Here is a 13810-nt window from a genome sequence, read left to right on the forward strand (position 1 = left end):
TGCTTGTTGACCCCCTCAAAGAATTCTAGTAGATTGGTGAGGCATGATTTCCCTTTACAAAAACTATGTTGATTCTTCCCCAACAAATTATTTTCATCTATGTGTCTGACAATTTTGTTCTTTACAATAGTTTCAACCATTTTGCCCAGTACTGAAGTCAGGTTTACTGGCCTGTAATTGCCAGGTTCACCTATGGAGCCCTTTTTAAAAACTGGCGTCACATTAGCGGTCCTCCAGTCTTTTGGTACAGAAGCTGGTTTAAATGATAGGTTACAGACAACAGTTAGTCGGCCTACAATTTCACATTTGAGTTCCTTCAGAACTCTTGGGTGAATACCATCTGGTCCTGGTGACTTATTACTGTTTAGTTTAGCAATTTATTCCAAAACCACCTCCTCAATATGGGACAGTTCCTCAGATCTGTCACCTAAAAAGAATGGCTCATGGGGATGGCAATCTCCCTAACATCCTCAGCTGTGAAGACCGATGCAAAGAATTCATTTAGTTTCCCCGCAATGGCCTTATTGTGCTTGAGTGCTCCTTTAGCATCTTGATTGTCCAGTAGCCTCACTGGCTATTTAGCAGGCTTCCTGCTTCTGATGTACTTAAAACATTGCTATAATTTTTTTGAGTCTTTGGCTGGCTGTTCTTCAAATTTTTTTGGGCCTTCCTAATTATATTTTTACACTTCATTTGCCAGAGTTTCTGCTCCTTTCTATTTTCCTCACTAAAATTTAACTTCCTCTTTTTAAAGGATACCTTTTTTGCCTCTCACTGCTTCTTTCACTTTGTTGTTTAGCCACGATGGCTCTTTTTTGGTTGGGGTATTCATTTAAGTTGAGCCTCTATTATGGTGTCCTTAAAAAGTTTCCATGCAGCTTGCAAGGGTTTCATTTTTGGCGTGTATCTTTTAATTTCTGTTTAGCTAACCTCCTCATTTTTGTGTAGTTCCCCTTTCTGAAATTAAGTGCTACAGTGTTGGGCCGCTGTGGTGTTTTCCTTGCCACAAGGATATTAAATTTAATTATATTATGGTCACTATTACCAAGCGGTCCAGATACATTTATCAATCTGGTTTCTATACTTCAACTCTAATATGATACATGTTGAAACTTGTTCAGGGTCACACATACTTGGTGCCTTAATTTCCATATTTGAGAGTGTAAAGTGCTTTGAAATCTGGAGCTAAAAGTGCAAAGGAATATTATGTTTATCCCGTTCTTTTGTAATGCTCTATTTTTGGCTGCTTATTTATGCAGCCTTTATTGAAGTAGACATCTGAATCCTCACTATCTTCTAGATACAACAGCTACTGAGAGTTTATAGTACTTCAGCTTGTTTTTATGCCATATTTTTAATTATTTTCTGAAATCTGCTTGTGATTACATAAACGTGATTTTTTTCCACCTCCCACCCCGAACTCCTCTTCTTGAAATAGAAGTTAGATTTTGAAACAACTACTTTAGGATTTCTGGTTGACTGTACTCCAGATAACTTCTATTTGCTAACTGAATGTGTTCCACTTACTATCCCGGACCTGTGATGCCTAGTTATATTTAAATACCTATTTGAATTAAGTACATATCCCTTTACATTTTCTTCAAAAGAAAGCAAAATAAGATATCATGGACCATAAGCATTCGACAAAGTAGCAGCTACACTTACACACATCAATGGCTCCTCAGTCATTCTCCCCAAATATTTCTTCTGCTGTTGCTCATTTCCTGCAATGATGACTGGCATTTGCTACAAGAGAAGATTTATTCTTTTAAAATAGTGAACAGCATTCTATAAACTCTAGTCAAAAATAGTAGAAAAAAAATGTTTAAGACTTACTCCCAAGGAATTTGCTTCAATAGCAGTTTGGACCCCTGTACATCCATAAGCTAATTCTTCTGTAATAAGGCAAGCTTCGAAACTGCCAAGGCCCAGTCCACCTACAGTTAAATAGTTTATTTTTTACCAAAAATAGTTTACAGCCAAAGCATGCAACAATTCTTTATACAGACAAATTCAAGGAAATATGAAAAACATATCCCCTTGGATATGTCTGTATTTATCACATTTTATCCAAATAGTCAATTCCCCAGGCATGAGAATTTAGAGTTTTGCCAAACAAGTAAGTCTTTAAAAAATAAAATTTCACACTCCAGGGTTTCTGCGAGTGATCTTCTTGGCAAGCTACAAAGAACTGAGACAAAAGTGTTTTTGTATGAACTTCTTGTTGTCAATACTCTTGCTCTCCGCCCTCCATACTGGACCCTTGTGCCTCCAGATTCTAGCTGTTATCCAGCCAGCCGAGAATTTTCCTGGAGCATAAGAGTTCTGAACTGAAAAGCTGGCAGTGTGGACTCCTACACCATCCCCCTTCTGGCCCAAATGAAAGGAATGTGCTCCAAACAGTCTCCAATTGGTGAATGGTCCCTCTGGGGTCAGCCCTTAGGCTGCTCTAACTTGTGCCAGAGGTGGGAAAACTACGGCCCGCAGGCCTGTCCTGCCCGGCCCTTCAGCCTCCAGCCCCTCCCCTGCTGTCCCCCCTCCCCCGCAGCCGCATAGGCAGTGCGGCTGGCTCCGGCCAGGCTGTGAACTCCCACTGCTCTAAGCGGCATTGGGGGGCGGGGGGCTTGGATAAGGGGCAGAAGGTCCCGGGGGGCAGTCAGGGGACAGGGAGCAGTTGGATAGGCGTGGGAGTCCTGGGGGGGCCTGTCAGGGGACAGGGGGGTTGGATAGTGGGTGCGGTCCTGAGGGGGGCGGTTTGGAGCAGGGGGTCCCGGGAAAGGGCAGTCAGGGGACAAGGAGCAGGGGGGATTGGATGGGCTGGGAGTTCTGAGGGGGACAATCGGGGGCGGGAAGTGGGAGGGGACCAGGCTGTTTGGGGAGGCACAGCCTCCCCTACCCGGCCACCCATACAGTTTCACACCCCGATGTGGCCCTCAGGCCAAAAGTTTGCCCACCCCTGGCCTAGGCCAAGACAGACAGAGAAATTGGGAAGTAATCAGCTCCCGGACACTTCCCCTACTACACCAAGTAGATACCAGCCATAGCAGAGAATCTGGCCCTAAATTGCTAGGTCTCAATCTAACCTCCAGTTTCCACAGTCAGCCTGAGTAGTCCTTTAAAGCCTACAGAGGATAGTGTCTTTTTTTGTGATTGCATCACATTGTTACCAGACTTGAGGCCTGCAACAAAATGATTTCTTCTACAACGATCACTCTTGATTAATTCCATATTATATTTAGACACTGTAGCGAGATTCCTTCAAAAATACCCTGGTTTAAAAAAATAAAAATAATAATCACTGAAGTTAACTATGTACCTTCTTCTAAATCACATTACAAAAGAAAATCTGCGAGGAAGAGATGGGGTCCTCCTGACATGGAAGGGGAAGAAAATCTCCTAGTGAGGAGAGCTTTAAACTACGTTCAAAAGGTGGCAGGTGACCAAAGCCCATAGATAGGCATAAAGAAGGCAACCTTAAAAGAAGGCTAGGTGTTGGAGGGGCAGTGGGACATGGAAAATTACAGTAAGGTCATAGGAGCAACAAAAGAGAAATCAGTGGGGGAAACTGTTCAACATCTTAGATTTCTATACACAAATGCAAGGAGTTTGGGGAATAAACAGGAAGAAGTGGAAGAGAGTCGTACATAAGCTAACTGATGACTAAACCGGCATCACAAAAACTTGGTGGGATAAGTCTCATGACTGGAATATTGGTATAGAGAGGTATAGCTTATTCGGGAAGGACAGGAAGGGAAAAAAGGGAGGAGGTGTTCCATTATACATCAAGAATATATGCATTCTGGGGTCCATGAAAAGGTAAGAGGCAGACCAGCTGAAAAAGTCTCTGGGTAAAGATAAAAGGGGGAAAAGGGTCATGGTAGGGGTCTACTATAGGCCACCACATCAGGAAGAGGAGATGAAGAAGGCATTTCTAGAATAAACAGAAATATCCAAAAACACAAGACTTAGTAGTAAGAGAGGACTTTAACTTCCCAGACACCTGTTGGAAAAGTAATACAGCAAAACACAATTTCCAGTAAGGCTTGGAATGTACTGGGGAAACGTACATCCAGAAAGTGAAGGAAGTAACCAGGAGGACAGCCATTTTAGACTTGAGAGGGAATTGGTTGTGAATCGGAAGATGGAAGGCAATTTGGATGAAAGTGATCATGAAATAATAGATTTCCTGATTCTAAGGAAAGGAAGGAATGAGAGCACCAATATAAATGACAATGGACTTCAACAAAGCAGACAAACTCAGGGAACTGATACGTAAGATCTTATAGGAAGAAAATGTAAGAGATAAAAGGAGTTCAGGAGAGCTGGCAGTTTCTCAAGAAGACAATATTAAAGGCACAACTGCAAACTATTCTGATGCAGAGGAAAGAGAGCCATACTGGCCTCTTTAAGTATTTTTCCTATCAGGAGCTGTTCAGTTACCTGAAAATCAAAAAGGAATCCTACAAAAAGTGGAAAGGATGAAAAGAGAAGTACAAAAGAACAGCACAAGTATGAAGGGACAAAATAAGAAAGACTAAGGCACAAAATAAGTTACACGTAGCAAGGGACATAAAAGGCAATAAGAGGTTCCTTAAATACAATAAAGTAAGAAAAAAAGACAAAGAAAAGCTTAAGTCCTCTAATTAACGGGGAAGGAGAGCTAATAACTGATGACATCAAGAAGGTTAGGTGTTTAATGCCTATTTTGCGTCCGTCTTCACTAAAAAAGGCGTTACTTCAACACAATAAATATTAACAAGAAGGGTGAAGAAAAGCCAAAATATGTAAAGAGCAGGTTAAAGAACGTTTAAATAAATTAGAAGTCTTCAAGTCCACAGGGTCTGATGAAATTCATCCTTGGGTACTTAAAGAACTAGCTGAAGCAATCTCGAACCCAGTAGCAATCATCATCAAGAACTCAAGAGGACTGGAAAAGGGAAAACATAGTATCTATCTTTAAAAAGGAGACAAAGATGACTCAGGAAATTATAGACCCATCAGCCTAACTCCAAAACCTGGCAAGATACTGGAACAAATTATTAAACAACGAATTTGTAAGCACCTACAGGACAATAGGGTTATAAGGAATAGCCAGCATGGATTTGTCAATACCAAACCATGTCAAACCAAACTAATTTTGTCTTTCACAGGGTAACTGGCTTAGTGGATAAGGAGAAGCTGTAGACATAGTATCTCTTGATTTTATTAAAGCTTTTGACACAGTTCCACAAGACATTTTCATAGGCTAACTAGGGAAATGTGGTCTAGATGAAATTACTATAAAGTTGGTACAAAACTGGAAAGAAAGACTACTCAAAGAGTAGTTTATCAAGGGTTCGCTGACAAACTGGGAGGACATATTTAATAAAGTTCCACAGGGGTCAGTCCTGTGTCTGATACTAGTCAATAATTTCTTTAATGACTTGAATAATGGAGTGAAAGGAATGCTTACAAAATTTGCCAATGACACAAAGCTGAGAGAGGTTGGAAGCACTTTGGAGGACAGAATTAGAATTCAAAAGGACACTGAGAAATTAGAAAAATTGGTCTGAATCAACAGGATGAAATTCAATAAAGACAAGCACAAAGTAATTAGGAAGGAAAATCAAATGCACAACTACAAAATGGGGAATACTTGGTTAGTTGATAGAACTGATAGGACCTTGGGGGCACTAGCGGATTACAAATTGAGTTTGAGTCAACAATGTGATCCAGCTGCGAAAAAGGCTATCATTATATTAACAGGAGTGTCGAATATAAGACATGGAAAGTAACTGCCCAACTCAGACTGCACTGGTGAGACCCATGTTTGAGTACTGTGCAAATCCTGGGTACCACACTAGGAAAGACACAGACAAACTGGAGAGAGTCCAGAGTAGTGCAACAAAAATGATAAAGTTTAGAAAACCTGATTTATGATGAAATGTTAAGAAAACTGAACACATTTAGTCTGGAGAAAAAACCTGATAGTCTTCAAATCGTTACGGACTGCTATAAAGGAGACTGACCAATTGCTCTCCACGTCCACTGAAAGTAGGACAGGAAATAATGGGCTTAAATCGGCAGTAAGGGAGAATTAAGTTAGATATTAGGAAAATCTTTCTAGCTAGAAGGGCATTTAAGCTCTCGACTAGGCTTCCAAAGGAGGTTGTGGAATCCCGATCACTGAAGGTTTTTAAGAACAGATTGGATAAACACCTGTCAGGGATGGCCAAGTTTACTTGGTCCTGCCGCAGCACAGGGGGCTGGAGTTGATGACTTTTCAATGTCCCTTCCAGCTCTACATTCTGAGATTCTATGATAATGCTGTATGTTTTTTCCAGTAGAAGCCCCCAGCCTCTACTATGTTAGTGAATGCTGTTGTATTCGTGCATTTTGTCTTTTAATATCTAGGAATTTTTAATCATGCACTGAACAAGTCAGCTTGCCTATTGAATATACCTGTTATTCGTTTACACCTTCAAATTCGGAGTAGTTTATTTTGTACCAACCACACAACATTACCTTTAAAAAAAAAAAAGTCCTCTGTATCATTCTTCTTCATTTCTCTTATTTTATAAGCTTAAAAAAGCTGCTTACTCACCACAACTTTCTGGTATGTGTGAATTCATCAGACCAAGTTCCCATGCCCGTTTTATAAGGGGAACAGGATACTGAAAAGAAAGTATTTACACCCTCAGTCATTCAATTAATTTCTGCAGAACTGGAAAACGTTGAATATCCACACCTATTTTCCCCACAAAAATATGGCAAGCCTACCTCTCCAGTTTTGTCATACTGTGCAGCAACAGGGATGATTTCCTCTCTAGCAAATTTACGAGCAGTAGCTTGAAACTCTCTCTGTTCATCACTGAGCTCTAGAAAACAAAACATTTTAGTCACAAATTCTAGTTAGTCTTACTGCTTGTTAGAACTACTGATCTACTCCAGTGTTCTCTCTAATTTTTCCCACCCACGTGCGGAATGAATGTTATGTGTACCAATATGGAGGTGAGGTGTGACGCACATAACAAAATTCATGTGATGGGGGTGGGGCCGAGGGGTTCAGAGTTGGGGTGGGGGGTGCTCAGGGGGAGGGCTGAGGGTTGGGGTGCAGGAGTGTGAAGGCTCCAGCTAGGGGTGCGGGCTCTGGGGTGGGGCCAGTGTTGAGGGGTTTAGGGCTGGAGCAGAGGATTGGGTGCAGGGGTGTGAGGGCTCTGGGGTGGGGCCGGGGATGAGGGGTTTGGAGTGCAAGCTGCCCTGGGGCTACGGCAGGGAAAGAGAACTCCCCACCAGCTCTCTCTCCCCACAGCAGCACCTGGGCTGGGGGGCAGAGAGGCCTCTCCCCGCAGCGGCAGCTCCAGGGCTGAGGCTGCAGGATAGGCGCCCCTTCCCCGGCCATGCCTGGGGCCGTGCCACAGCAGAGTTGGGGCTGGCAGGTCCCCAGGCCGGTTCCCTGAGTGCCTGCACAGCGTTAAATAGGCTGCTGCCCAGCTTACAGGGAACTTAGATCTGCTCCCACCTGAAGGGCAGGAAAAAGAAAAAACATCCTCAGTTGCCTCCTGGGGGCCAAAAAGGCTCAGCCTTCCTCTACCTAAGAGCATAAACCTCCACTTTTCACCTAACTACATGTACAATGCACTTATTTATTGATGATGTAATGATCTAAAGAACATTAAAAATGTCAATGTGGGCGTGATGCTTCCCAGGGGTACCCAGGGTTGTGAAGCACCTCGTCACCACCTGCCCTTAGTGTGGTTGCGGGCTGGGGCAGAGTGTCGGAGTGTAGGAGGGGGCATGGGGTGCTGGCTCCGGAAGGGGGCTCAGTGCTGGGGGTTTGGGGTGCAGGAGGCGGTTTGGGGTGCAGGCTCCGGGTGGGGACTCAGGGCTGGGGGTTGGTGCGGGCTCCCGCCGGGCGGCACTTACCTCAGGCAGCTCCTGGTCAGTGGCGCAGCAGAGCTAAGGCAGGCTCCCTGCCTGCCCTGGCCCCACGCCTCTCCCAGAAGGGGCCGATGCACCCCGGCCTGGCCCCTTGGGAGGGGTGGGGAGAGGGGAACACACTTGTCTCCACACATTGCCCCTCTCTGTAGGCACCACTCCTGCAGCTTCCATTGGCTGCGGTTCCCCATTCCCAGCCAATGGGAGCTCTGGGGGTGGTGCTTGTAGGCAGGAGCAGTGCACGGAGATCCCTGCCGTCTCCCTGCCGCCCAAATGCGGCCGCTTCTGGGAGTGGCGTGGGGCAGGCAGGGAGCCTGCCTTAGCAGCAGCCCTCCTAAACCACACAGCCAGACTTTTAGTGACTGGAGATCACGATCCACTGGGAGAGTCTCCAGGATCAACCAGTCGATCGCAATCAACCGGTTGGTGACCACTGGCTTAGACCCTCCTTTCGTAAGATCAGCTTGTCTTCCCAGACTGAAGGATGAAATCTAATCTCCTCTCTACTTCTTTTATGCAGTTACAGAATATGGTCCCTTAGCCCAGAAGGTCCTGAGAGGCTTATCTTGGGGTTCCTTTGTCTTTGTAAATCCTTGGGCCTGCATCTGGCCCAGACTGCAAACATAGCCTGTCTCCAAGTATATCCATTGTTTTTTATGCTGATTGAATTGGCCTGGAGGCACACAATACACAGAGGACAGCCAGAAAGATAAGTGTTTACTACCCACTTTCTGCCTAGAATCTGTTTATTGCCTTCTAGTGATCTGTCTTAACTTTTGGAGAACCCAGGGGATACCTATAATCCGATATACTGTTGTGACCTCTGTCAGTTGGCACCAAGAGGTTTCTAGGCCACAGTGGGGGAAGATATTTTAAAAAATTAATTTATTATCAAAATGAATAATGCAAGAAACACTGTACTGATTGGAACAGAGAAGGGGGATGAAGAAAGTGAGGGCTTGGTGGATTCCTGCCCCCTAATTCCAAGGTTCCTGACATATTACACAGTATATAGGGCCTTGTCTTTAAGCAACAGTCTTCTACATAGAAGATACAGACGTTCCAGATGTATTTTCTTTGTAGGTTGCTCAACCAACTACTAAATATTTATTGCAATTGCATCTACACAATCAAATCAAGTGTGTTAGTCCAAGTATCTTAAACATTTAATACCTGACAGAAAAGCAGTGTGCAAGTCCACAAGGGGCAGGCTTGCCAATGGATAAAGCCTGCAAGTATGTGGCCTACATCTTCTAACTGACAATAGCAGCCAAGTGGGGAGTCACAAAGGTGCTAGTTATAGTCATTAGCAGCACATGTGATCACTCCACAACGGAAGCAATTGAACTTTACCCAAAGATGACCTGAAAGGTCAAAACTTGGGGGCTGGAGTGCTGGATCTCTCACGAGATAGGCACTGGCTATGTTTGAAGCTTGTCCTTGCCACCTAGTATGTGCCCCGAGGGTGATATTGAGTTTCCTTAGGAGAATTGTCCAAGTGGGATGCCGTGGGCTAAGACATTGTTTCAATGGATTAAACACATCTTTAAACAAGGGTAGATGGGGCACGTCTTGCACTTTAAGGAGCAAATTCTGCAAGGCGCCTTGTCGCCTGATGTCAGGAAGGGCGATGTTAGAACCGGCAGCAAGGCCAGGATGGGCAGTCTCATGGTACCTGTTATTACACCTATGGTTTCACTCTGCTGAGTACCTATTAGTCCTGTGTGAAAAGAGCTGAGCCATACTGGGAGAAATACCCTGCTATAGAATAGCCCAAGCAAACCCGGAATTTTTTAGTGGGGTATAATGCAGTTATGTTCTCATCATATACTCCTTATATACCCTGCTTTGGTAGGGGAAACCAAAGCTGAAACTAGCAGGCCAAGTCTTTCAGACCCCGGCCAGCATGGACCCTCAAACAGGGTCTGGGGATCTCAGCGAACCAAATACTGAGCAGTCCCAGTTCAGCTTAATGTTAACAATGCAGCAGAAATCAGGTATTTTCAAAGCAGTATATCTCATACTCTTCCAAATATCTAGCTACTGCCTCTCCAATAACGACACTTCAATTTTAATTATGTGCTCATATCAGGATGAATTCATACAGCTAAATTATTTGAATTTATTACGCCATTAGACTACAGTGTAACATAACCACTGAACAGGTAGTAAGTTGAAAAGTTAAGATGGTTATACTATTACAGAAAGTCCTTGTTCAGCCACTTTCATCTCAAGTTAAAAGGATGCCTCTATTTAAAGAGTTCATATAAACTTGATGTACAACACTTCAAAGAGACAAACTACAGGTCCAAAACATTGTCAGGACCAAACCACTACTATATCTTTCTTATTACTAATGAAAACTACACAAACAGATGCAGAGAATCACACTTCAGTATGTGGTTACAGTTACAGAAAGTGACCTGAGCAGACTTTTGAAAATCTAAACTGCTATAACTTAAATTACATCTAAACTACACTCTTTCAAATAAAAAGTCTTAAAGGAGCATGGAAACTGTTATATTTCAAAAGAAAGCTGTTTGAGTTAGTTATTCAAGGGCAGAAAGATTCCACCACAGAAGAACTCAAAAAGAAGTTGAGTTTTGTTTTTTAAAATCCAACTTCACATACATACACACACGGGTTTTCTGACCTGACCAAGAGAGGAATTTTGGCTCTTAAAAAATATTTTTTAAAAGAAAGATAACAATAAATGAAAATAGAGCTTTCATACGAAAGTGTTTTCTCAACCTGAACTATAGAATCACCCTGCATTGCAACAATACGGAACACATTCCTGAGCTACTGAAGGATAGTTACTTTCTCTAGACTGTAACAAATTTTACATATAAACTGCTTAGCAACATTTCTTCAGACCCACAGACTACTTACCAAAACTAAAGCCAGCTCCAGGTTTAATTTGATGTGACACTTCAGCAGCTTGACTAGATTGTGATCTCCAGCCACATTGAGCAATGCCTCGAAGCACCTGTTTAAAATAAAGGAATAGGAGATTTAACATGCTCACAATGCAAAGCTTCTTGGAGCCTTAAGAACTACTGGAGTGGTTTAGAACACATTAAAATTTAAATACAGACATACATTCATCTTTCTAAACACATACTGCATCAAGTGTTGCAAAATAATTATAAGTGTTTTTAAAAGTTTTAGCTATTTTAGGTCCTGATCCTGCAATGTGTAGCACATGAACCCAAGACTTCAGTGGGGCTGTGTGTGGGTCCAGCAATGCACTACATGTTGTAGCACTGGGGCCTTGAAAAAAGAAAAGAAAAAAAGTGTAATATAAGCATTGATTTTTTTTCTCCTGTTTTAAATTAACCTTTTACATGTATTTACAACCTTAATGCCAATAATAACAACATTCTGCCTAGAAATCAGCATCTGCCAGAATATATTGTTTGGAAAAATCTCAATCTGAGGAATTCATGGAGCATGCGTTGTTTTCTGTTTGCTTTTTTTGTAATGAACTACTGCCCCAGATGGCTAGTGATCTATGGTCACTTTGCTCCAGAAGTCTGTGACTCAGCAGTAAATATGGAGTTTATTTTCCTCTCTAATGTTGATCATTGACCTTTTCCCTTTCATTTTTCTTCTGTGCTTCTTATGTTCTTTGCCTCTTAGGTGATGGGAGATATATTGTTTATTATATCTTAAGGCATGCTGTGAACAGAAGTACAGTGCTTAACCACCACAAGATTCTACTATGCAATTTCTGCTTAAGACTGATGACATAGCTCCAACATTTCCCCAAAGAAGAAACACACACAGATTTTTCAGGGGTTTTCTTTTCTTTGGGGGGGGGGAGAGCCGGGGGTGAAGAGGGGAGAGCAGCAGTGAACTGGATCAAATGAAGCATGCACAGTGTAAATCAATTTGATAAGTCCAGCAAAGTAAGTGTGAGCTGGTCCTCAATTTGGTAGTTTAGTGTTCAGACTTTGTGTAAAAGTCAACTCCATGAGACTTTTAAGAGCATACTTTGCAAACAATATTAAACCCACTGAACATTTCTTTGAAAATACAGTTACATATGGAACAACGAATTTGACCAAACGTAAATTACTTTCAGCACTGCATTTCACCTTCTAAAGAAGTCCCTCCCTTTACTGATATCAAAGATAAGCTGAATGTAAGACAGCATAGTGTTTCAATAAATGACATAGTAATGACAAGTCATCTTTAAAGACTATATAAGGACATAATTAGACACTTTCTTAGTAGGCAAGGATTTTGTTTTGGCTAAAAGGTCCATCATTCTCTTGATAAGTATAGAAGAAAACACACGATCTGTCAGATGCCTGGACACAGCATAACAGTCACATAGTATGCAGCATTAAAATGTTTGATTCATGAAACTAATGCAGAAAACACTACAATAACTTCAATGGAGACTATGGCAAACAATTGTCAAATCCCAGAAAGCAGACTGCTCGTTTGATGGTAGAAGAAACACGTTGGGGCACAAAATTAGACTAGCAACCAGACTGAAGATACAAAATGAAGTTCCACTGGATCAAATTTTCTATAAAAGCTGCCTCCCAAAAGTTACAAGTTAAAATAGAAATGGTAGTCAGAGAGCAACTAAGAGGTATACACAAGGAAAAAATCTTTTCTGAAGTTTTCTTTAAAATAGATGGAAAGTTTTGAAGGTAAGGAGATACAGGAAGACAACTTCAGATGGCAAGAGAAGAGAAGCAAGCTATAGTATACTTGAATGTTGCATAACCATCTTGAATTGGTAAGTAAGCAAGTTATTAATCATTCCCTAATTAATTCCTCTGTAAGAAATTATTTGATTATATATGTTGTAAGTCCTCACTCTTTGAGTAGGAAGTTATGAATTCTTGGAGGCTTTATCTTTTGGATAGTGTGTTCAGTTAAAATGTGACAGTTTGTTACTTCACAAACAAGCATAGAAAATTTTATAGAAAAACAATGCTGCCCTTATCCCTACCTTGAAAAAAGGGGAATGGGGGGAGGGAAGTTATGTCTACTATGAAATAAATGGTGTACTTCACTTTCTTATATTTCTGTCTATGTGCCAAATGACTGCTATGATTATTGATACAGCATACAGAATCATGCAAAATTGTCTAAAAATGTCTAAGTGACAGATCTGAAACACCTTAGGGACTTGGATCCTTCAAAATTTCTTGAATTCGGTGTCACTGACCAAGACAGTATACTGTATTATATCAGGACAGCTGTTTTTGGAAAGGCTTTTTCTAATTTTCATCTTGCCAAGAATTTGTAACAATTTCTTTTGGCTGCAGTCCTTGTGGCAGTCACTCGTGCCTTTTGGGATCTAACGGCTTTGTTTTGGCTAGGAAAAGGGATTGACTTTGGGTTGGGCTTAGCTTTTACCTAGGCTATAACTCAACCTGCTAAAATCATGCTAAACACACTAACATGCATCTACACAAGGAAAAGCAGTCAACTGTAGTTTAGACTTACCAAAACTATCTTAGCTAAGCCCACCCTGTACTCACCCTTTTTCCTAATTAAGACAAAACTGAGTAGTGGAGTACTACTATGCGTTTTCAATAGAGGTATACCTTAAATCAACCCAGGGTATGTCTACACTACAGTGTAAGCCCAGGCTCAGACTCAAGATTGAGTCCAATCCCCTATTCCATCTACACACAAATCTCTCAGATTTAGACTCGGACCAAGGCTTCTGGGACCGGGGGGGGAGAAGAAGAGCAAACTATGGGCATGAGTCCCATCAATGGCCTCAGTGCAGTCAGGAAACCTCATTCTCTACAAGCCAGCAATTAGTTCATGAATATTTTTATGCCCACCACCTTACAGTAAACCATGTGCCTCATTGCCTCAGAAACCTCCACCTTTACTCATAGTCGACTTTCCAACATCA

General features: G+C 42.0%; 1 protein-coding gene across 2 annotated transcripts in view; it reads right to left on the minus strand.

The window, feature by feature from the left end:
• ACADM (acyl-CoA dehydrogenase medium chain) overlaps positions 1-13810 on the minus strand; it is a 38116-nt gene that overhangs the window by 21652 nt on the left and 2654 nt on the right. For both annotated transcript variants that reach the window (XM_037906757.2, XM_037906758.2), the window contains exons 2-6: positions 10810-10906; positions 6760-6857; positions 6584-6653; positions 1837-1937; positions 1666-1746 (exon numbers count right to left, since the gene is read on the minus strand). In XM_037906757.2, coding sequence (XP_037762685.1) covers positions 1666-1746; positions 1837-1937; positions 6584-6653; positions 6760-6857; positions 10810-10906 — 447 coding nt within the window. The remainder of the gene's footprint in view (positions 1-1665; positions 1747-1836; positions 1938-6583; positions 6654-6759; positions 6858-10809; positions 10907-13810) is intronic.

The sequence above is a fragment of the Chelonia mydas genome, chromosome 8 (genome assembly GCF_015237465.2).
Source record: "Chelonia mydas isolate rCheMyd1 chromosome 8, rCheMyd1.pri.v2, whole genome shotgun sequence".
Taxonomy (NCBI): domain Eukaryota; kingdom Metazoa; phylum Chordata; order Testudines; family Cheloniidae; genus Chelonia; species Chelonia mydas.